Source organism: Bos mutus, chromosome 6, assembly GCF_027580195.1.
Source record: "Bos mutus isolate GX-2022 chromosome 6, NWIPB_WYAK_1.1, whole genome shotgun sequence".
Taxonomy (NCBI): Eukaryota; Metazoa; Chordata; class Mammalia; order Artiodactyla; family Bovidae; genus Bos; species Bos mutus.
The window spans coordinates 46343205-46368886 of record NC_091622.1 but is presented as its reverse complement, the minus strand read 5'-3'; the positions used below and the strand labels follow the sequence as shown (position 1 = coordinate 46368886).

Genomic DNA, 25682 nt, shown 5'->3' with positions numbered 1-25682 from the left:
CATAAAATCCAGAGTGGGAAGAAAAGAGGTCTACGAGAAAAATCCATTTGTAATCCAAAAGTTTTCGACTGAAAATGTCAAGAACGTATCAGATTTTCTGAAGGAGTAACTATATTTTGTAACTTGTGACCCATGCTGCCAGACTCCACTCACCTACTTCTGGATCCAGAATAACCTTTTAAGCTTTTCTTCAGTCTACTCTTGTCAACATCTACCTTCTCTTGCTCATCAATCTGTTACAGCTGTTTGTCAAGTAGGTACCCCTTTTCTCTCTGCTGTCTTCTGAGACAAGACTCATAATCACCAGGGAGAGGGGGTCAGAGAAGGAAGTAATCAGAGGGCATCATTCTGGAGGTCACACTGACAGGTCTAGGTTATGGCCACATGACCTAAAGCCAGTTACTTCCTGAAATTTCTCTAACTAGAGGAGGCAGGAAAAATTATTTTCTCTTTTGTCATGACCCTGGGAAAAGGTAAGTCTACAACTGCCCGCAGCCACAGAGTTAGCCTTTAGGAAATACAGTAGGAGAAAATAAAAGCAAAATCCAGAAAGAAACAGACAGAAATACAGATGACCAGAGTGGATTAAGCCCCTACTACATACCTATACTCTCCTTAAATAAAGATGGCTTTAATTAATTGATTTTCTCCTACATCAATTATATCTCAACTGGGTCATTCCATTAATATGTAAACACATTTAAAATCTTTCACCTTTTAAAAAAAAATAAAACTGCCCCTGACATCATATCTATCTTCAGGTTATCATAGTCCCATTTCTCTTCCCCTTCTTTTGAAAGTCAGTATTTACTGTCTTCACTTCCTCTTTCATCCACTCTAATGTGACTTTCACTTCCACCATTACAGCGCAACCTCAACCTCTACTTTGCTGACCCAAGGGTGGTTCTCTGTTGTGATCTTACTCAAACTTCTGGAGCATCTGACACTGTCTATGCCCTTTTTAAAAAAAATATTTCCTTCATATACTTCAGCACCCTAGACTCTCCCAGTTCCCCTCATAAGCTCATTGCTCACTTCTCTTTCTTCTTTCCAGGATCCCTCACTGCATCTTGACCTCTCAGCACTCAGTTCTTCACCTCTTTGAAATGTGACCATTATTGATCCCTCAACTGAGCCTTTTTCAACCTTTTTTCCCCTAACTGCCTCTAAGAAATTTTAACACCACAGGTACATAAAACTGGCACTGTATGATCCATAATTCCTGTCTCCAACCCCCCTCCCCCCATCAAATTCTTAAATCCAATCCAACAGCAAATCCTGTCAGCTAGTCCTTCAAACTATATCAGGAATCAGACCCCTCTGCTACCTCCCTCTCCCAGGTCACTGCAAGAGCAGACCTTTTACTTCTACTCCTCTCTTCTCCAGAGTCTAACAGCCACACAGTAACTACATAATCTTCTCAAAAGACAGATCACACCTCACTGCTTAGCTCAAAACTCCTAAATGGAGCTAGAATTGCAGTAAGTATAATGACTTTAAACTTAAATCCTGAACTCTATTAGGCCCTCCAAGGTCTTCTGAGATCATGCAAACCTGTTCATTACCTGTCTTCCTAAGACTGCTAACTTCATGAAGGTAGGATATCTATTTTGATCAGTGCTCTATTTCCAAAACCCGGAATAATGCCAGTCTTCAGGAGGAACTGAATCAATGTTTAATGACTTAATGAATGGAGCAAATGGGCATGCTTTTGTCACTTGCAATAAATAACACCTTTGATGATAAGCATTCTTACAACAAATTTCCCGTTACTTGAAGTACTTTGAGTCTCTTTACCTTCTGCCACTAAAAAAAAGACTTAACTAAAACACATCAACTGCTCAAACTTTAAAAGAAAGCTCTAGAGTATAGAAGAAGACACAGTATACCGTAATTTCAAGCCAATCAACAAAGCATGTTGAACAGTCAGTTATGCACAGTAATTTATTAAGCGTTTAGTCTTGTGATAAATTCAGCCTCCAATATTTAATATAGTGCGGGTTCCATTAGAAACTAGAGTGATTACTTTGAGGGGACATTCTTTAAAACCACTCAAAGAATCTAGACACAGGCCTAAAAACATATATCCACTAACTTAAAACTTAATCTTCTCTTTTTCAAAATTACACATCTAAAAGAAAATGCAGTCTAAAGTCATGGTCAGATTCATGCAATTGGGCATGCTCATTAAAAACAGATGAGAGAAATTTAACAGCTACCAAAGCAGATCAGTCTTCAACTATCTCACACTGCAATCTGGGATATGCTTGCTTACCTTTGCTAGGGTCACAGGCTCTGGATCAGTGGGTATGCAGCTAGCACACAGAAACCTATTATTAGTCACTGTAGTAGAGCTACAGCACTACCATTAAAATCCTGCCACAAAATATTTGGTACTGGTCAAAACATGGAAAATAAGGATGTTAGAATTCTACATTCTTATGATATATACTTCAGAAACCAAACAAACGAATAAGCATATTTTAAAGGTAAGAATTTCTTGCATCTCCCCTCTCTCATTACTCATCCTCTCATCTTCCCTTTCCCCAGCCCAGCCCAGCCCACCTCCATCGCCTTCCAAAAAGTTCAGCGCACTGTTTTAAGAGAACTGTCATTCAAATTCTTCATGGGAAGTAATTCTATAAAGGACTTGAAAATGGCTAGTGATAGTGCCATCCAGCAATGGAATATTATTCTGTCAACCAGTTTCTTGCCCACACTAAATGCATTTTTTATTAACCTATGTTTTCAAACCGTAAACCAACATAATTATAAAGAAAGAAATACAGATTACATTAAGATGTAATAAGGTATAGACTGTTGCTTGCTTATATAATTGTCAAGATTATAATATTTCTAATAAACTTTTGTGGATAAAATAGATGTAATAAGGGGTAATACCAACTTCCAACTCTTATGCTAAAACATGGTGGTACTACTTTTTGAACAAAATCCTTGTTGAATTAAAAATTTTTAAATGTTCAACTTTTTAACATGTCAGTAAAGTACTTCCTTTTTTCAAGCATAATCAGCTCTACCAGTTTCTTAAGAAAGCCCTTTACCTCATCAAACTACCCATTTGTAACTGCCATTCAGTTTCCTCCATTTTCTTACCTACGCCTTAAATAAGAAGTCACTCATTTACCTATGTCATATCTATTTATTCTCATAAATCAGTTTTTATTGTGGCAAAACATGCGTAACATAAAATTTACCGTTTTATCCATTTTAAGTGTATAGATCAATGGTATTAAGTATTCATATTGTTGTACAACCATCAGCACCATCCACTCCAGAACTCTCATCTTGCAAAATTTAAACTCTGTACCCATTAACCAATAATTCCCCATTCTCCTCCCACTGCTGCTGCTGCTGCTAAGTCGCTTCAGTTGTGTCCAACTCTGTGCAATCCCATAGACGGCAGCCCACCAGGCTCCCCCGTCCCTGGGATTCTCCAGGCAAGAACACTGGAGTGGGTTGCCATTTCCTTCTCCAATGCATGAAAGTGAAAAGTGAAAGTGAAGTCGCTCAGTCATGTCCGACTCTGTGCGACCCCATGGACTGCAGCCGACCAGGCTCCTCCGTCCATGGGATTTTCCAGGCAAGAGTACTGGAGTGGGGTGCCATTGCCTTCTCCGCCTCCCGCTAGCCCCCAGCAACTACTATACTACTCTTTGATTTTGACTACTCTAGGTACCTCATGTAAGCAGAATCATACTGTATTTGCTTTTCTGTGACTGAGTTATTTCACTTAGTATAATGTCTTCAAGGTTCACCCATGTTGCAGCATTTGTCAGAATTTCCATACTTTTTAAGGCTGAATAGTATTTCACCGTATACCACATTTTGTTTATCTATTTATCTGTTGATAACCATTCGGGCTGCTCTACTCACACCTTCTTTAAGATTTATTTTGTGTGCAAATGTGAGTCAATTCCCCATACCAATGTTTAAATTGCTATCTGTAGATTAATGATTGTCTTCTCGCCACATTTAATGGCTTTTTTCCAATACATCACATTTCTCTATTTAGTACTACTGGCCACTTTTCATTTCCTCTCTCTATCCCCCAGAGAGAGAGAAGAAATTACTTACAAAGATTCATATAATGCAAAGACATAAAACATGAAGGACATCAGTGAACTAGAAAAATAAAATGAAACTAAAAGGATACACAAAATATACATGAGGACCCTTAACAGTTACAAAAAGTAGACAAAGAAGGAAATGAAATCACTGAAAGGGTTCACAAAATAAGCACAAATCATCTCCTCAGAACTAAAAAAGGATTCTTCATGAGGGCTCTCAGCATGTCCTTTGGGGGCGCAGGTGGACCATGCCCTCAACTATACAACCATCTGTCACTTTCTGAAAACTCTCCTCTACAGACTTTCAAGAAACTGTACCTTCCTGATTCATCCCCCATGTCTTGATGGCCATATTTATCTCATTAGCTACGCATTTGTCTTATTAGCAGTATTCCCAAGGAGCTATTCTCTTTCCTTTTCCTTCTCTCGGTGAACTCTTAATTCATATGACTCTAACGATGAGACCTTTATATGAGTGAATCACAACTCTACATCATTAATTCTGTTCTGAAACATAGCCCTTAAGCAGCCATAAGTTACTAGTGATATATACCTGTTTGGTAGTTTTTTTTTAGCTGATTACATGGTAAGAAAATTGATAATGGAAATAAAAATTAAATTTCCTTCAATGCAACTGACATTTGCTGTTTCATTTTGTCAGACTGATCTAGACTTTTTCTCAACCATGAAATATTTTAATTTCAAATGTGAATCTTCAATCCTTTTTGTACATTATCTTCTGTGAAGATACAAAGAAATGTAATGACCTTCTAGTTTAATAACTTAAGCATGCAGTTGATTTTAAGCAATTTTAATCAAAAGTTTCTAAATGATCCATCATTTTCAACTTCCTGGAAGAATTAATACCGATACAAAGAGAAAGAGAAACAGACTAGCCAAATGTTAGAAGAATGTGTATTAACGCCCTCTTATTGAAGAGCACCCTAACCAGATGAGAAAGTTAGACAATTAACATTATTTGTACTTAGTACTCCATTTCAGTAGTATAGCCATTCATAGTGTAAAGATTTTTAAGCATAAGACATAAGTGCTATGTGATTTATCCTGTGTTTTATCATACATTCCCTCTGAAACATATTTATATATGTAATATATGTATATACATATGTTCCAGAATTACAGAAATGTTTAGAATTTTTAGAAATAAGTCATGTTCATATTCAAATTGAAATTGTTATCTAGTATCTTTGAAATCTTTATTTTCTTTGTATTTATAATTTGCATTATTTCTATTACAGTTGCTTCTAAGTTGCTAATTTTCACTAGAATTGAAAAAGAGACCCAAGTAAACATAAGACTTGCTTGAAAAAAGAGTTTGTAAAACTAGCCACCTTTGAAGAAGAAAATACTATTACCAACGAACAAGTTCTGTATCCAAAAGAGCAGGAACAAAACATCTGTTCCACCTAAAGCAGAATTTGACATAGTGAGTCTTCCATAATCATGTAATTTTAACAACCAGAACTTGAACCAGAGTCCCTCCTACCCACCCCCTTCCCAAAAGATTAGTAAAGCAAAATTTAATACACATCCATACGGAACTGGTTCCCAATTGGTGGGGTAAGGAAAGAAAGAACAGTAAGATGTTCAAGAAAGCCTGTTTTCTAGATAGTCCATCACAGTGAAAAGTGGACAGCCCTTATGTTTACCTTCTGCAGAAGGTTCTGTTACTGTACTCCAAACGTGAGGTATCCCTTGAGTCTGTGAACACAGCAGAGGAGAAATGTAGAATAATTCAGGTATATAAAAAACCATAATAAGGCAAATTCACAAACAATTTTAGAATAGTACCTCCTTAAATGATAAGAAAAGCTTCGCTGCATGATGACTATATAAAAGTCCATTATTTGAGGAAAAAATGAAGCTCACAATACATCTATTCACACAGAATAGAAACGATCAAGTTTTCTAGAGCCCAGTGTTGAGAGAAATGTAATAAGCAGTGGGTCTCTGCATCTCATATTGACAGGTGGTCTCTATTTCAGAACAAAACCAAGAAAGAACTATAAAGGAACACAGAGCTGTCTCAAAGTCAAGTATCTGCTATACATTAAAAAGTCATAATTCATCCTAGCAAATCAGCATATGCAATGACTAAATCTCCAGAAGTCAAGTATCCTGAAGTAAAAGAGAGAGTCCCAACAAGAAAAGAAAAAGAGAAATAGAAGACAACTAAAATAATTAAAATAGTTATCCCTGAAAGAGATCTGAAATTCAGAGAACAGAGACCAAAATACTTACACATGATAAGATTAAGAAACATTAGCAATTTATTGTGAGTGCTGTGAACTCATTTGGAGAAGGACCCAATACAAAGAAAGCTATCTGATTGTAAAAGAATAAAACCACACTTTATATAAAGTATAAAAATCAATTCTGATGAATACAAAACTGTTTTTGCAAAATGATCAAGTAATTTACATACTGATCAAGTAATATTTATTCTATTCTTATAGAAAAAGCCCATGTTAACACACTTGAATGCTGGTTGACAGAATAAATGAACAATATGCTTGTCTTACCTACCCTCTACATAAAAGAAACTTTGACTATAAAAGACTTTTGTTAGTGGTGCAAATAATGACATTTGTCATTCTGAAACTAGACTCTACCTCAAGAACAGGGCTTCCTTTGTATAAACCACTTTCTGTGGGCTATGAAAACCCAGTACCTCTATAGATAGTTAACAACTTCTCCTAGAACTAAAAGTATGATATAAAACTTGAAGTGTTAAACAGCTGGATTAATAAAACAGATAAGCATTTGAAGCATATTAAGAGTCTTGTGTTACTCTATCTCATACACTAAAAAATTACATTTCTGACTTGAAAACTATGCTTATTTGAGGGATTTAGGACTAATGGGAATTACAAGTACTCATTTTAATATGCTAACCTGTACGTATATCCCTCTTTTTCTCAATTCTAGGAAAATTTTATCTTTCAAAATCTTGCTGAAGAGTCATCCTCTAATGAAGACTTCCTCATAATAAATCTATCCATTCTTTTAAAGTCCCACAATAGAACCACTTACCTACTATTTAATCAAATCTTCATGTATTGTTGTTTAACATTTCATCTGTGCACATGTAACAATATTGTAAACTTCTGGAAGAAAAAGGCCTTATCTTATACTTGTATCCTGCCATAGTGACTGCTTTGCATACTGTAAATATACAATATTGTGTTGATGGATGCCACAAAGATAACTGGCTACCTTATTATCCACAAGGTCTACATTTTGAGTTACTCCACTGATAATGTCAAACAATATGCATTGATTGTTTTACATTTTATTTCATTCCAGTCTCACTGCAACCAACAGCATACACATGAAAAAGTAATTTTATTGACATTTAGAGATCCATTTGTACTTTTACACCCAGAAAAATATCCTTAGGAATATCAAGGATCTACATAAAGAAAGATTTAAAATCCTCCTTACTTTTAGAAATTTAACACCCATCATCAGGAATTCTTTTCCTTTATATTTTCTTCATGTAACACTGACATTTTTGCTTTCCTAAACAGAAGGAAAATGCTCTTGCTCATTTCTCTCTAGCTAGATTTTGGACACACTTTAAAACATACATTATTAAAGGCTGACATCTTTCATTCTCTCCAGCAATTTCAGATTCTTTAAATTCCTAGTCAAAAAAACAACAATAAACCTTCAGCAAAATTTCCAAATGTCTATTCAATGTGTAAAGACCAAAATTATACAATGACCTTATGTAAGATAAGACCCATACTGAACATGAACAGGATGGAAAGATTACCTCATGGTTGTCACATGTTAAAATAACTATTTAACCCAATGAGTTATTTTTAAAAACAGTATATTACTTAATCAGTTTTATATCTAACATGAGTCCCTAGATCTCATACATAATCAATAATTTTCTATATATATTTTCCTTCATTAGGTATCTGGCTGCTATCTAACTGCTGCATTCATTAGTTTTAACAACTGATCCAGTTTATCAAAATCTGTCTGAAATCTAATATTAGTTTTTTAAGTGACTTTTATTTATATGGACTTTTGCCATTTGCAAGCTAACCAAGGATTCTCTACACATACACACACACCAGTACATTCAGGTCACACTGAAATTTTTCTATATGAGATCAGTATCAATTTCTGAGGAACACAATTCTACCTTTTCCCCCATTTGACAACATTCCATAAAGATCTTAGTTACATTTCACCACCCAGAGATTTGTACACTAAAATGGTGAGTCTTTAGCCTAATATATCTGTTCATTTTACTGATGAATATTATGAGACTGAAGCAAAAAACCTTACAAAACTTTAAATAGGGCTGAACATTTTTGTTCATTCAGCATTATTACAAATGTAAGTAAGTCAACACTTATTAAGTGCCTATCAGGTGTTGCCAGGAAGTATGCCAGGCACTTTTACTACATTACTCATTTATATGACACAAGAGATCCATTTTCAAGTGCATTTTAAAATGTGCCAGATGTCTTAATGTTTATAAACAGAAGGGCTGTGATGTATATTTATACAGCTTGAAAACCCACACACCACCTAAAGCAGGCTACCTCCACTTTCAGCAAATTTTCAGGTAATTGAAAGAGGAGCTATAAGGGAGCTCCAATATATGGTCTACCTCCTTATTGCCTAGGGCTTCCCTGATAGCTCAGCTGGTAAAGAATCCACCTGCAATGCAGGAGACCCCAGTTCAATTCCTGGGTCAGGAAGATCTGCTAGAGAAGGGACAGGCTACTCACTCCAGTTCTTGGGCTTCCCTTATGGCTCAGCTGGTAAAGAATCCACCTGCAATGCAGGAGAACTGGATTCGATCCCTGGGTTGGGAAAATCCCCTGGAGAAGGGAAAGGCTACCCACTCCAGTGTTCTGGCCTGGAGAACTCCGTGGACTGTAGAGTCCATGGGGTCACGAAGAGTCAGACACGAGTGAGCAACTTTTACTTTCCTTATTCCCCTCCAGAACTCCCGGTCAATCCTCACAGCTGATTACAAACACCCCCTTCTGGGTATAATTCTATCAGAGAGTTCATTAGTCCTTCCAATGAGCTACCTCATATCTTACACTTACTTCCATTATTATACACTATCACCATATGTTGTAATTATTTCTTTACTTTGGTTCTTCCACTCAGCTACTTACTTCTCATATTAATAGCACAGAATGCATTTAACTTATCTTTAATACCCAGGATCCACTGGCTGCTTAACACAAAATAGATATAACCTATTAGGCTACACTGCTTCTGTAGCATGAATTAGCTTACCTGCAACTGATAAAAAGAAATCGTGTTAACATAAAAGTCATATCATCTCACAGGTGACTTTTCCTCACATGTTATCATTTTACACCACCAAGTAACAGGAACTGGATACAAAGTATAAAGACAGAACAACAAAGCTATGAAAATGATGTCTGCTTGCCATTCCTTCTTCCTCTTAGCTCAGCCTGGCCACAGCCTCTGAGATATGCCTGCTGTTTAGTTTTCATCTTTGCATACATTGCCCTTATCGTCATTATTTAGCAAGTTCAGCCCTATCTAACACTTCTTTTATTAAGTTATCTTTATGTATTATTAAAGGTAAAGTTCTACAGTAAGCACAGTATTTACTGGTTTGAAATTCAACACTTTTTTTTTACCTGTGCTAGTATTTTTATTAGTACTGTTAGTGCTCTGATTACAAAGCTGCATAGGTTTTGAGTAGTTGGCTCCAACCCCAGTTTTCTTCCATAAATTCCAATTATTAAGCATAATAATTGAATAGCATAAGTTTTCCAGGAATGCATATATTTCATTACAACAGAAATGCCTGTACTCAAAGTATGAACTGAATTACTGAGTACCCAGCGCTCATCAGACATTATACACTCATTCATTCATCAGATCTTTACTGAATATTAAGGTAAATAAGGCACTGTTCTAAGAACTGGAGACACAAGGATGGGCACAGGTATGACTGGATATTTGTGTGTATGTCCATGTGTGTGTGTATGTATCTGTATTCATATTCAAGTAAACAAACTTAAGTTACATATTATTGCATTCTAGTCACTTTATCAGCAGTTTTCAAATCTTTTCAGAAGAATTACTTTTTGTTTCCGAAAAGAAATCTTTAAGAGGAACAAAATATACCAGATAAAAGCAGAACCCTACACATTTAGCATGCCCTGTCCCCCGAGATGCCTCCAGGAAACCAGGGGCTTGTCAGGTTATGATTAAAATCACTGACTTAAGAACAATGCCCTGCCTTTTCACATGAGCACTTTAATAACTGGAAAGAGTCACACATGGTCAAATCAACTGAGAGAAATGACACTGAGAAAATCAATTCGGTCACTACAGAACTTCTAATAAACGTTTCTTTCATTTAGCTCCTCTCTCTTCCCTCCCATGCAGTTCTTGCAGTAGGAACCTAAGACTCTTCCTCCCAAACCCTAACCCCTGTTGTTATGTGAGAGACTGGAGTTCAGAGAAAAAGAAGCATGGAGTAGATAATTTAGGCCAACTCTTTGAAGAGTTAAGGGGAAAATCTTCGCACCACCATGATGATAAAATCTCAGGGCATGGAAATCAAGTTGAAAGCCTAGGGAAAAAGAGATTTAAGAGGCTATTCAAAACTTAAAAAGATCTTCCAACTAAAACCAAACAGACATTTCTCATTTCTCACAAAAGATCCCTCACTACAGTGAGAAATCAAAATAGGGTTTAGGGACAGAACCCATCAAATCTGGGACACAATAATAAACAAAAATAGACCAAGATACCCCTTTTCTCTGCGGCTAACTTTTTTGGGGGCAGGGGAGAGAAGGAAAAGGACAAGCAAAACAAATTAATCAATTATACTTTGGAAGCTGATACATGATGGGGTGGTGGAGAAAGTCTGAAGCTACAGAAGAGGGATCAACAAGGGTACAAGAGACAATGGGGGTTGTGGTTTGCAATTTGCTGTTTTAAATAGAGTGGTCAGGACAGACCTTAGGGAGAGAATAGCCCAATAAAAGAGGTTATCAGGAGGACATCTGCAGTCCTGCAGCAAGAAGTCCATCTAGGACAGAGCCCAGTGAGAGTGAGATGGACAGGACAGAAAATGGAAAAGAGGGTCTAGGATAGGGCAGATCACTGACCTTTAGAGGTCTTCCTAAAGACTTTAGCTTTTATAGCCAAAGATGGAGAAGCTCTATACAGTCAGGAAAAACAAGACCAAGAGTGGACTCTGGCTCAGACCATGAACTCCTTATTGCCAAATTCAGACTTAAATTGAAGAAAGTAGGGAAAACCAAAACCATTCAGGTATGACCTAAATCAAATCCCTTATACAGTGGAAGTGAGAAACAGATTCAAGGGATTAGATATGACAGAATGCCTGAAGAACTATGGATGGAGGCTCATGACACTGTACAGGGAGCAGTTATCAAGACCATCCCCAAGAAAAAAAAATGCAAAAAGGCAAAACAGTTGTCTGACGAGGCCTTACAAATAGCTATGAAAATAAGAGAAGCTAAAGGCAAAGGAGAAAAGGAAAAATATACCCAACTGAATTCAGAGTTTCAAAGAATAGCAAGGAGAGATAAGAAAGGCTTCCTCAGTGATCAATGCAAAGTAATAGAGGAAAACAATAGAATGGGAAAGATTAGAGATCTCTTCAAGAAAACTAGAGATACCAAGGGAACATTTCATGCAAACATGAGCACAATAAAGGACAGAAATGGTATGGACCTAACAGAAGCAGAAGATATTAAGAAAAGTTGACAAGAATACACAGAAAAACTATACAAAAAAGATCTTCATGACCCAGATAACCACAATGGTGTGATCACTCACCTAGAGCCAGACATCCTGGAATGTGAGGTCAAGTGGGCCTTAGGAAGCATCACTACAAACAAAGCGAGTGGAAGTGATGGAATTCCAGTTGAGCTATTCCAAATCCTGAAAGATGATGCTGTGAAAGTGCTGCACTCAATATGCCAGCAAATCTGGAAAACTCAGCAGTGGCCACAGGACTGGAAAAGGTCAGTTGTCATACCAATCCCAAAGAAAGGCAATGCCAAAGAATGTTCAAACTACCACACATTTGCACTCATCTCATACACTAGCAAAGTAATGCTCAAAACTCTCCAAGTCAGACTTCAACAGTATGTAAACCATGAACATCCAGATGTTCAAGGTGGATTTAGAAAAGGCAGAGGAACCAGAGATCAAATTGCCAACATCTGTTAGATCATCAAAAAAGCAAGAGAGTTCCAGAAAAACATCTACTTCTGCTTTATTGACTATGCCAAAGTCTGACTGTGTGGATCACAACAAACTGTGGAAAATTCTGAAAGAGATGGGAATACCAGACCATCTGACCTGCCTCCTGAGAAATCTGTATGCAGGTCAAGAAGCAACAGTTAGAACTGGACATGGAACAACAGACTGGTTCCAAATAGGAAAAGGAGTACGTCAAGGCTGTGTATTGTCACCCTGCTTATTTAACTTATCTGAAGAGTACATCACGTGAAATGCCAGGCTGGATGAAACACAAGCTGGAATCAAGATTGCCGGGAGAAATATCAATAACCTCAAATATGCAGATGACACCACCCTTATGGCAGAAAGTGAAGAGGAGCTAAAGAGCCTCTTGATGAAAGTGAAAGAGGAGAGTGAAAAAGTTGGCTTAAAGCTCAACATTCAGAAAACGAAGATCATGGCATCTGGTCCCATCACTTTCTGGCAAATAGATGGGGAAACAGTGGAAACAGTGAGAGATGTTATTTTTGGGGGCTCCAAAATCACTGGAGATGGTGACTGCAGCCATAAAATTAAAAGATGCTTGTTCCTTGCAAGAAAAGGTATAACCAACCTAGACAGCATATTAAAAAGCAGAGACATTACTTTACCAACAAAGATCCGTCTAGTCAAGGCTATGGTTTTTCCAGTAGTCATGTATGAGAGTTGAACTATAAAGAAAGCTGAGTGCCAAAGAACTGATGCTTTTGAACTGTGGTGTTGGAGAAGACTCCTGAGAGTCCCTTGGAGTGCAAGGAGATCCAACCAGTCCATCCTAAAGGAAATGAGTTCTGAATATTCATTCGAAGGACTGATGTGGAAGCTGAAACTCCGATACTTTGGCCACCTGATGCAAAGAACTGACTCACTGGAAAAGAACCTGATGCAGGGAAAGACTGAAGGCGGGAGGAGAAGGGGATGACAGAGGATGAAATGGTTGGATGGCTTCACCAATGTGATGGACATGAGTTTGAGTAGGCTCCAGGAGTTGGTGATGGACAGGGAAGCCTGTTGTGCTGCGGTCCGTGGGGTCGCGCGACTGACCAACTGAAATGAACTGACTGAGTCATTACAGGATATTGAGCAAATCTGATTTATATGGTAAATAGATTACTCTACAAGTGAAGCACAGACTACCACAGAACACAAGCATCCACAGGGAGATGCTTAAGGACCCTCCACCATTATCAGAAAATTACCGTGATATGTAGGAAAGAGATGGGGGCTGAACCATGGTGAGAGCACAACAGGTGGTGAGAAGTGGTGAAGTCTTTTTTTTCCTTCCTTCAAACATAGTTAAGTGGGCTCCAGTCAACTTACCACAAACTCCAAATCTAAAAGATATTAGTAGAAATCAACTCCATAATGGATCACCAAGTCCATTTACTAATATTTACTAATATCTATGTACTACTGAGGTATCTCATATAAATTGATTAAATCTTACTAAGTTTGACCATTCTAGCACTTTTGCCCATGAAATTTATACTCATTTATTCCTTCCTGGTGGCTCAGATAGTAAAAAAAAAAAAAAAAATCCTCCTGCAATGCAGAAGACCTGGGTTCAACCTTGGGTCAAGAAGATCCCCTGGAGAAGGGAATGGCAACCCACTCCAATATTCTTGCCTGGAGAATTCCATGGACAGAGGAGCCTGGTGGGCTACAGTCCATGGGGTTGCAGAGAGTAAGACACAACTCAGCAACTAACACTTTCACTTTCATTCCTATTCCTACTCAAGTTTGTATTACTTTAAAATGGTATGGGGAAGGGGAATGGAGACAAACTGGTTTTTTTTTTATCTATGTATCTTTCATTGAGGTCAACAGTATTTTTTCCCTTCTTTCATTTTCTTCTTCCCAGAGTATTTTCCTCAGAATTATTTTTAAAAAATGAAAACAAAAATGTTAGCAAATCTTAAGCATGAATAAAAATATGAAGCACTGATGGAAATAGTTTCTTGTATTTTCTGATTTCCAAATGCTACCACTGTCAGTCTAGTAAGCTTCATAATTTCTTCATATTCCTACTTGGCACTCTGTCCTAGCTTCTTTTTAATTTCATTTCACTATTCAAACTTGAAGAGAAAAATATAAACTACAATATAATTGTGATTTGATAAGTGAATAGAAACATTAGGAAAAAGACATTTTATTGAACTCTGTTACCAAAAAAAAACCCAAAAACTTGGAAGACTTTTTTTTTAAGTAGCTTTCCAATACTCGAGATCTAGTTGAAATTTTATGTCACACATCTTTTCTGCCCTAAACAATTACTATCCATAAGACAGTTTGAGGACTTAAGTGTAGAGAAAGGAATAAAATATAAATTACACTTTACCAAGCAACTATTAGATGGCTTCATGAACAGTTTCCTTAAGAAAAAGGTTAAAAGTTCTGTGCCTTCTAAAAACTTTACAAACTGTCCTCCGTAAGTAAAAGGAAAACTTTGTGATCCATATGTTTATTTGACAAACCTTTTATAATAATGCCATTTAATAGATGAAACAACACACTAAAATTTTAAGCTCTCAGACATATATTATCTTTTTATTCTAGTATAAGGTATCAAATTATCTGAAAACAGGCTGACCCTTAAATCCTAAGAAAAATGAAAATCATATTTCAAAACCAAAACTGGAACAATTATTTATTAAAATTATAAACATCCTTACAGAAATACTATTTGGATTTTTTTTGTAAATCGTATGTTAAAAATGGGTGAGCAGTGCAGAAAAGCAGCTCAGAGCTCCAGATCACTAAAACAGCCTTACCTTCTGATGTTTTCCACTGTTTCCATAAATCCTCAACAGTTATGTGCTTATCCTCTCTGTGCAGATGGCTGTGTTTATTAGTGGCATCTTTATATTTCATATCTTCTCTGATAAACTGTAAAAGAGAAAATATTAAGTATACTTAAATGAAAACAAAAAATATAAGCAAATCATCTCACACATTAATAAAACTCCTGAGCATTGATAGAATAGTTTTCCGCATTTCTCTATAAACAGAAAAAAGTAAAATTTGAAGTCCAGCGGTTGGTAATTTTCTCATAACAACTGGCATATTTCTGGTATTTTACACTCATATTATTCTCAAATGCTTATCAAATTTATTTAATAAGATATCTTCTAATTGTAACAACAACAGCAGCAGTTAAAAGTATGTATTTAATGCTCATTATTTATCAGGTGGGCTTCCCTGGTAGCTCAGCTGGTAAAGAACCTGCCTGCAATGCAGGAAACCCCGGTTTGATTCCTAGGTCCAGAAGATTCCCTGGAGAAGGTACAGGCTACCCACTCCAATATTCTTAGGCTTGCCTGGTCGCTCAAACGGTAAACAATCCACCTGCAAGGTGGAAGACCTGGGTTTGATCTCTGGGTTGGGAAGCTCCCCTGTGAAGGAGGACATGGCAACCCACTCCAGTATTCTTGCCTGGAGAATTCCATGGACAGAAGAGCCTGGAGGGCTACAGCCCATGGGGTCACAAAGAATTGGACACAACTGAGCGACTAAGCACACACATTTATCAGATACTGCCATCTGTTATAGAATAAAGATGTCATATCAAAACACACATACAACTTTATGATGGTTCTATAAGCAAAGTATCAAGTATCGCTATTTTATAGGTGAAGAAACCAAGACCCAAAGAGGTTAAGTAATTTTCCAATGTTGAAAAAAAGAACACCAGAGTTGAGAGTCCAGCCCAAGCAGTTTGGTTATGCTCAACAGTATAATATGCTGCCACAATCTGACCAAATACTTAGTGACAGGGATATTTCATAAGACAGTAAACAGCCTCAATCACTAGATCGTATTTTTGTTCTTCTACATTTTAATTCATTTTTTCTAGTTGAAAGACATTCAATTACAGCATTTAGAACTAAAGTTTTTTACAAAACTGAAGTTCAGTTCAGTTCAGTCCAGTCGCTCAGTCGTGTCTGACTCTTTGGGACCCCATGAATCATAGCACGCCAGGCCTCCCTGTCCATCACAAACTCCCGGAGTTCACTCAGACTCACGTCCATCAAGTCAGTGATGCCATCCAGCCATCTCATCCTCTGGCGTCCCCTTCTCCTCGTGCCCCCAATCCCTCCCAGCATCAGAGTCTTTTCCAATGAGTCAACTTCTCGCATGAGGTGGCCAAAGTACTGGAGTTTCAGCTTCAGCATCATTCCTTCCAAAGAAATCCCAGGGCTGATCTCCTTTACAATGGACTGGTTGGATCTCCTTGCAGTCCAAGGGACTCTCAAGAGTCTTCTCCAACACCACAGTTCAAAAGCATCAATTCTTCGGCGCTCAGCCTTCTTCACAGTCCAACTCTCACATCCATACACGACCACAAGAAAAACCACAGCCTTGACTAGACGGACCTTTGTTGGCAAAGTAACGTCTCTGCTTTTCAATATGCTATCTAGGTTGGATATAACTTAATCTGAATTTAAAATATATAGTATGAAAACACTAAAATTTTCTTTGCTAAAAACCAAACTAGTCTGTATTGCCTCATTATATAAAATTCTTCAATTGCCCTCCACTGTCTACCAAAGAAAAAGCAAATTTTTATGAATTATGTACTGCTTCCTAATCTTGTTTCTGACCATCTTTTAGGCCTCATCCCTTGACAATTTTTACATATAAACCCATTACTCTATGCAAAAAGAAAAGTTTTTATAGATTATTATGTAACTATGGACGGAGGTTTGTGACATTGTACAGGAGACAGGGATCAAAACCATCCCCATGGAAAAGAAATGCAAAAAAGCAAAATGGTTGTCTGGGGAGGCCTTACAAATAGCTGTGAAAAGAAGAGAAGCAAAAAGCAAAGGAGAAAAGGAAAGATATAAGCATCTGAATGCAGAGTTCCAAAGCATAGCAAGGAGAGATAAGACAGCCTTCTTCAGCGATCAATGCAAAGCAATAGAGGAAAACAACAGAATGGGAAAGACTAGGGATCTCTTCAAGAAAATCAGAGATACCAAGGGAACATTTCATGCAAAGATGGGCTCAATAAAGGACAGAAATGGTATGGACCTAACAGAAGCAGAAGATATTAAGAAGAGGTGGCAAGAATACACAGAAGAACTGTTCAAAAAAGAGCTTCACGACCCAGATAATCACAATGGTGTGATCACTGACCTAGAGCCAGACATCCTGGAATGTGAAGTCAAGTGGGCCTTAGAAAGCATCACTATGAACAAAGCGAGTGGAGGTGATGGAATTTCAGTGGAGCTATCTCAAATCCTGAAAGATAATGCTGTGAAAGTAGTGCACTCAGTATGCCAGAAAAAACTCAGCAGTGGCCACAGACTGGAAAAGGTCAGTTTTCATTCCAATCCCAAAGAAAGGCAATGCCAAAGAATGCTCAAACTACCGCACAATTGCACTCATCTCACACGCTAGTAAAGTAACGCTCAAAATTCTCCAAGCCAGGCTTCAGCAATACGTGAACCGTGAACTTCCAGATGTTCAAGCTGGTTTTAGAAAAGGCAGAGGAACCAGAGATCAAATTGCCAACATCTGCTGGATCACGAAAAAAGGAAGAGCATTCCAGAAAAACATCTATTTCTGCTTTATTGACTATGCCAAAGCCTTTGACTATATGGATCACAATAAACTGTGGAAAATTCTGAAAGATATGGGAATACCAGACCACCTGACCTGCCTCTTGACAAACCTATATGCAGGTCAGGAAGCAACAGAACTGGACATGGAACAACAGACTGGTTCCAAATAGGAAAAGGAGTACATCAAGGCTGTGTATTGTCACCCTGCTTATTTAACTCTATGCAGAGTACATCATGAGAAATGCTGGGCTGGAAGAAGCACAAGCTGGAATCAAGGTTGCCGGGAGAAATATCAATAACCTCAGATATGCAGATGACACCACCCTTATGGCAGAAAGGGAAGAGGAACTAAAAAGCCTCTTGATGAAAGTGAAAGAGGAGAGTGAAAAGTTGGCTTAAAGCTCAACATTCAGAAAACTAAGATCATAGCATCTGGTCCCATCACTTCATGGCAAATAGATGGGGGAACAGTGGAAACAGTGTCAGACTTTATTTATTTGGGCTCCAAAATCACTACAGATGGTGAATGCAGCCATGAAATTAAAAGACGCTTACTCCTTGGAAGGAAAGTTATGATCAACCTAGATAGCATATTCAAAAGCAGAGACATTACTCTGCCAACAAAGGTCCGTCTAGTCAAGGCTATGGTTTTTCCAGTAGTCATGTATGGATGTGAGAGTTGGACTGTGAAGAAAGCTTAGCACTGAAGAACTGATGCTTTTGAACTGTGGTGTTGGAGAAGACTCTTGAGAGTCCCTTGGACTGCAAGGAGATCCACCAGTCCATCCTAAAGGAGATCAGTCCTGGGTGTTCACTGGAAGGACTGCTGCTAAAGCTGAAACTCCAATACTTCGGCCACCTCATGCAAACATTGGAAAAGACTCTGATGCTGGGAGGGATTGGGGGCAGGAGGAGAAGGGGACAACAGAGGATGAGATGGCTGGATGGCATCACCGACTCAATGGACATGAGTTTGAATGAACTCCAGGAGTTGGTGATAGACAGGGAGCCCTGGCGTGCTGCGATTCATGGTGTCACAAAAAGCCAGACACGACTGAGCAACTGAAATGAACTGATGCTTTTTCTATCTCAATATTTCTGATTTTTCTTGTTTGGTATTGTTTACTTGGCATCTTTATTGATTTTTTTCCTGATTCTAAAATTATAATGGCATACAAAAGATTATTTAAGAAATCCATAATGCAGAAAGTATAAATCTGTTACAGCCCCAAACCACAGAGGCATATATTTATGACTTTGGTGAAAGAGGAGAGTGAAAAGGCTAGCTTAAAACTCAACATTCAAAATACTAAGATCAAGTCATCTGGTCCCATCACTTCATGGCAAATAGATGGGGAAAAAGTGAAAACAGGGACAAATTTTATTTTCCTGGGCTCCAAAATAACGGCAGACAGTGACTGCAGCCATCAAATTAAAAAAAGCTTGCTCCTTGGAAGAAAAGCTATGACAAACCTGGACAGCCTATTAAAAAGCAGCAACACCACTTTGCTGACAAAGGTCCATATAATCACAGCTATAGTTTTTCCAGTAGTTATGTATGATTTTGAGAGTTGGACCATAAAGAAGGCCGAGTGCCAAAGAATTGATCCTTCTGAATTCTGGTGCTGGAGAAGACTCTTGAGAGATCCTTGAACAGCAAGGAGATCAAACCAGTCAATCCTAAAAGGAAATCAACCCTGAATATTCACTGGAAGAACTGGCGCTAAAACTGAAGCTCCAATACTTTGGAAACCTGATGTGAGGAGCAGGAAAAGACCCTGGGTCATTGGAAAAGACCCTGATGCTGGGAATGACTGAGGGCAAGAAGAGAAGGGTGCAACAGAGGATGAGATGGTTGGACTGCATCACTCAATGGACATGAATTTGAGCACACTCCAGGAGATAATGAAGGACAAGGAAGCCTGGCATGCTGCAGTCCATGGTGTCACAAAGTCAGACAGGACTGACAGAATGAACAACAACAATGTACTGACTGTGAATATCGCCTTCCGACCAAAGGCCAACGTTTGCTTTTGAGTAGAACTGTTCTCTACTGAAACTACAAAAGAAAATTTAACAGCTATACAATATAAAGAAAATCATTTCACTTTTCTGAGCTAAATAACCTTGGGTGTAAAATGAGGAAATAAAGTTTTAGGAAAATAAAAATCACTACTCAACATGTGGTCAGCAGACTAGCATCAGTCAGCAAATTGATAGCTGCATACAATACACACAGAAATGGAGAAATTTCAGAATTTAGAATCCATTATAGCAATGAGACAATGTGTTCAAAGAATCCTAACCAATCGTGTGGCAAATGGACTTACTGGATAGGCCCTATCCACAATGAATTGGAAACAAAAAATCTGGTCCCTCACCACAGGTTAACACTAATCTAGATAATCTGGAAAGCACTATTCTAGAAGGTCCACTCTAGCGCTTGTATATTCTATTGTTCTAAACAGTGCCTTACTCTTTTTTTTTCTAAATGCTCCTTTAAAAAAAAAAGTTGTTTTTAAAGCGACCTGCCTCATTGCCTCTACTTCTCTTGTCTATTTCTATTTCCCTATTTCTGTCCATCCCACTTCATTCTGACTGACATTTTCAGAATCCTGTGCATATACCTGTAAAAATCACTGCTGCTGAGATGCTCAGAAACCCTCCCTATCTTGGAAGAGATCCAAGAGCTAGAGAGAAATTCTAGACTGAAAAATACGATGATTGACATGGCAGAGAGGAAGCCTACCTTGGAAATGGTCCAGTCAGTTGGAACAAATAGCAAGTGTTTCATTTATGTGATACATTAAAAAAACAATGTCCTAGGAAATTCTTCTTACCACAATGAACACAGAGAACCCAGAAAAAAACCAGAAAAAAAGAGTTCAGTGGCTTTAGGATCAATACACTTCAGAAAATAAAGCTATTTACCACATATAAACTACATGTGACATTCCAAATACTATTTTAGAAAGCCTAAAATGAGTGTATAGATATCTACCAAAATGTGTGCTTAACAAAATAAAGGTATCAAAATGCAATTTTTAAAAAAGCTTATAAAGTTAAAGTAACTATCTGGAGTAAAAAAACTATCTGGCTCCTAAGTTGTGCAAAAACTGAATAAATAACACTGAATTATGTTTTCTGTAGAATTATAATTCAAAAATTAATATATATATATTTCTGCTTTAAAATATGACCTTCAGGATAACACAAAAGTATACGCATATAACAAAAGTATATTCTACATTTCATATATCTTCAACATTTTGATCACGAAAGATGATGAGAAAGTACTATATTTAGAATTACTTTATGTTGACACTAAATTGGAAAATAAAACAAATATACTATAAACCAACAGCTTCAATAAACTCCTCAATATCCTAGAGAGGAGAAGACAATTCTGACTATTCACACTTTTCTAAAACTTCACAGACAACTGCATATTTTCGAAATGGGGGACACTATAAGAAAAAATTTAAAGAGTCACCAATAAGTGAAAATATATGTTGTTGTTTAGTTGCTAAGTCGTGTCTGACTCTTTTGTGATCCCATGGACTGTAGCCTGCCGGGCTCCTCTGTCTGTGGGATATCACAGGCAAGAATACTGGAATGGGTGCCATTGCCTACTCCAGGGATCTTCTAGACCCAAGGATTGAACCCAAGTCTCCTGCATTAGCAGGCGGATTCTTTACCATTGAGCCACCAGAGAGGTACTTCTTATTCAGTAAGACCAGTAAATTATGAAATCTGAAAACGGAATTTGAAATCTTATGAAGTAAATCCTCAAATAACATATAGCAAATAACGTAGAGTTTCATGGTAAACCTATCCAATTATGTAAACATACTTCAGGAAAGTCCGCATTGACAATACAAATAAAGGAGTGCTCAGCAAATAAATGACTCAAATATTCTTTTCGAAAACATTTATCAGATGATTCTATTATATAAATTCTTCTAGAATGTACCATTAAAGAAATTATATATGCAGTTGCAGGAAGTTATCTTTTCTTACTTTTTATTTTGAAATATTTTCAAAAATTGCAGAACAAAAAGCTTTCCCCTACCCCCAACTGAATTACTTAGTAATAAGTTGTAGGCATGTTGTCCCATTATCATTGAATAATTCAGCATGTTTTCCTATAAACATGATTTCATCCTATATAGTACTGGTATGACGATATAAATTAGGAAATTAATCCTGACACTCTCTATTTTGCACTATCTAATTCACAGAACACATTCCAAATGTGCTGTTGTCCCAATGAAAATCTTTGCAGCTAAAGGATTCAATCCAGGACCATGTATTACATTTAGTCCACATGTCCCTTTGCATCATACCTAGTCACTAAGTCTAGTCAGATTCTCTGTAACTCCATGGACAGGAGCCCACCAGGCTCCTCTGTCCATGGGAACTCCAAGCAAGAATTCTGGATTAGGTTGCCCTTTCCTCCTTCAGGGGATCTTCCCAATCCTGCGTCACCTGCATTGGCAGGTGGATTCTTTACCACTGAGCCACCTGGGAAGCCCCAGATGTCCTTTCATCTTCTTTAATTTAGAACAATTCATCAATCTTTCCTTGATTTTCACAACCTAAAAGAAGTCATCTTTTAAAAAACTTGTACCTATAACATATATATTATTTTGCATTTTATATTTGTATTTGTGAAGTTGTTTTACTTTTTATCGCTTCATTTAATTTTTATGATGTGTTTATTGCATCTGTATTGATATTTATATATGTGTAGTTAGTTTTATGATACTGCTTTAATAAAATCCAATATGTACTAGTATAGACATATTCCGGGGTACTAATCTTTCCCTGAGAACTACCTACCAGTGGTCGTGTAGACAGATCCTTGACTGTCCTGTCCACTCACTCGTCCTTCAGCCTATCAGCCCCACCACAGATAGATGATCGAAGGATGGACGCTTGGCCCTGAAGAAAATAATCCAGAGCCTGACCAGAATGACAGAATTCTATCTCACGAGAAACTATAAATCTGATCATGAAAAGCTGAGTCACTTGGCCAAGGGTCTGCATATTCAAGGTGGTAAAGACACTTGTGTTGAAGGTATCATTTTAGGAACAGTCAAGGTGAGCCAGGTGGTAAGGAGAAAGGAGGAAGCCAAAATGCAGAGAGAGAAAGAAAATGATGAAAGAGACAGGACTGAACACAGAGACAGAAAGAAATAGTGCCAGGACTGCCTTAGTGTCTCAGGAGGCCTGGGCTACACAGCTCTGGCCCTGATTTCTATGACATACAATGACAGATCTGTGTTTTCTCTTTTATTTTTAAATGCACCACTTAAAGGCCTCAAACCCCAGGAGAGGTGATTTACCATCACAGTTAAGCACTCAAGACTCTCAAAGTTGGCAGACTATATTCAAAATCTGGCTCTACTACTTATATTCTCTTTGATCTCAAATTTCTCCTCTATACAGTGAGGAAAACAAAACTGCCCATTATATACAGCCATGAAAATGAATAAATTAAAAAGGCATTCATAGTACACAGAAGTATTAGACAATAAAAATATTTCTGACCCAAAATGACTGGTTTTTATATGTCAATGTTATTACTGTTGTTTAAAGCTTAAATAAATGAGTTTCATCCTGACTATATGTTAGGATTTTGAGGAATTCAGACATTTATGAGGAAAAGACTGCCCAATGCTATTTGTTTATTTTTAATTGAAGGATAATTGCTTTACAATGTTGTGTTGGTTTCTGCCATACATCAACATGAACTAGCCATAGGTATACATACACCCCCTCCCTTTTGAACCTCCCTCCCACCTTCTATCCAAGCCCAGTACTTTTAAAGTGCCATCTCAGACATACTGAAACAAAACATACAACCTAGAGGTGAAGAGGAAAACCACAGTTTTTTCATAACAATGTAAGCAGAGACTTCCCCAAATGACACCTGTCAAGAAAACAACAGTGTCCAAGGTCTGATATGTGTCAGTCAAAGCAGATTCATTCCTTGAAAAAAAAATTCCAGGGTCTTCCTGTCTTGAAAATAATATTAAAATAGCTTAGAATAATGTCTCAGAAAGTGAAGGTTGCTCAATCATGTCCAACTCTTTGCGACCCCATGGACTACACAGTCCATGGAATTCTCCAGGCCAGAATACTGGAGTGGGTAGCCTTTCCCTTCATGCTAATTAAGCATGAGCTGCCTATGTTTCTCTCTTCTTCCCAAAACTGTTAAAGCAATCAGCACAGTGGATGACAGCACACCCTGGGTCCCCAGAGCACGCAGGTATCCCAAATCTACCATTTGTCATTTGACCTCAGTAAGTTACTTTATCCTCTGTGCTCTTGCTTTCTCATCAGCAAATGGTAATAAAAGTCATGTATCAAAGGGTTGTGAAATTAATTTATTTCATATGAAGTGCAAAGAACAGTACCTGGCATATAGTAAACACTCAACAATGTCAGCCATTTATAGTACTGAAGACAGAACCTGTTTTAAAAACTGATCTTATTATCTAAGATGGTTGATGACACTGACATAAAGTACACAAGAGAATACAGGCAAAGTGGAACATGTCGTCATGCAACTAAGAATTTTTTTTAAAGGTAAATTATGTAACATCTGAAAAAATTTCTTCAGATCCTAAATTCAAAAATTTAAATTCTATGCTAATGAAAACTGCAAGCTGACCTAGAAAAGAGTCTCCATTTTACACAAGCGTAACTTCACACTTTGGCTCCACCTCCCACCACAGTAACTCCCTGCAGTATTGCTATAGAACCACTTCAGCCCTTAATCCCATTCCGAGTTTCCAACATCAAAAATCTACCCATCAATCCCCAGTTTACCTACAGTAAATCCAACAGTGACCTCCTTAGGATTTTGTTCTCTGAACAACTCCAGGGTTCAATTGAGCTGCACAATTACTGTCAACACCATTTAACCTAGATCACAGCCTTTTTTAAGTAATTGTAGAACTTAACCATTATTTGTGATACAGGTACAACTGACTGATCAGTTAATAGAGAAATGACAGGCGGGCAGAGCCAAACAAGTAATTTACAAAGAAACTTGTGAAACTCAATGTTTTTGTGAGTGAAGTTGGCCTGCCATTTGTTTTACAAAAACCAATGCATGACCTGTATCTTGGTTACTCTTCAGTATTATTATTGATTATAATCCAAAAATCTCTAACGAAATTATTTATGCATGATTCTATCAGTCTGTCCACTAGTTTAAAAAAAAGAAAAGGCATTGTACTATCATTTAAAAGAACACTAAGATAGGGTCCAAATGACTTACCTTTTGGATCCTCATTTAGGAAATAAAAGGTAAAAATTATTTCACAAATTATAATGACTTAAAAAAGAAAAGAGGACAGCTTTACAAATATATGGTGAAAACTTATTGCTTTTACTGGAGTTAAAACAGATAGGTTTCGTGGCAACTAGATCACCAAAGCCAAGTCTTGGCCTTCATTTCTTCTGTCAATATCTACCATTAGGATATGGTCTCAGATTCCAGAACTCTGAACACCCAAAAAGCTACTTACACATCTTTCTGTCATCCATGAATCTGTGTGGTCATAAGACCACAAAAATTAAACTTCTATACAATCAGCATAAAAGCAATAATACGTAAGGCCAGTCATTCAAATTTAACATAAATATGTGAATTTCACTTTAAGTAGTGATAAGCATTCAAGATGTAACAAACAAAAAATCTGATTCTGTTTTT

At 37.4% G+C, this 25682-nt stretch overlaps 1 protein-coding gene across 2 annotated transcripts in view; it reads right to left on the bottom strand.

Moving 5' to 3' along the window:
* STIM2 (stromal interaction molecule 2) overlaps positions 1-25682 on the bottom strand; it is a 181568-nt gene that overhangs the window by 48016 nt on the left and 107870 nt on the right. For both annotated transcript variants that reach the window (XM_070372242.1, XM_070372243.1), the window contains exon 3: positions 15161-15275. In XM_070372242.1, coding sequence (XP_070228343.1) covers positions 15161-15275 — 115 coding nt within the window. The remainder of the gene's footprint in view (positions 1-15160; positions 15276-25682) is intronic.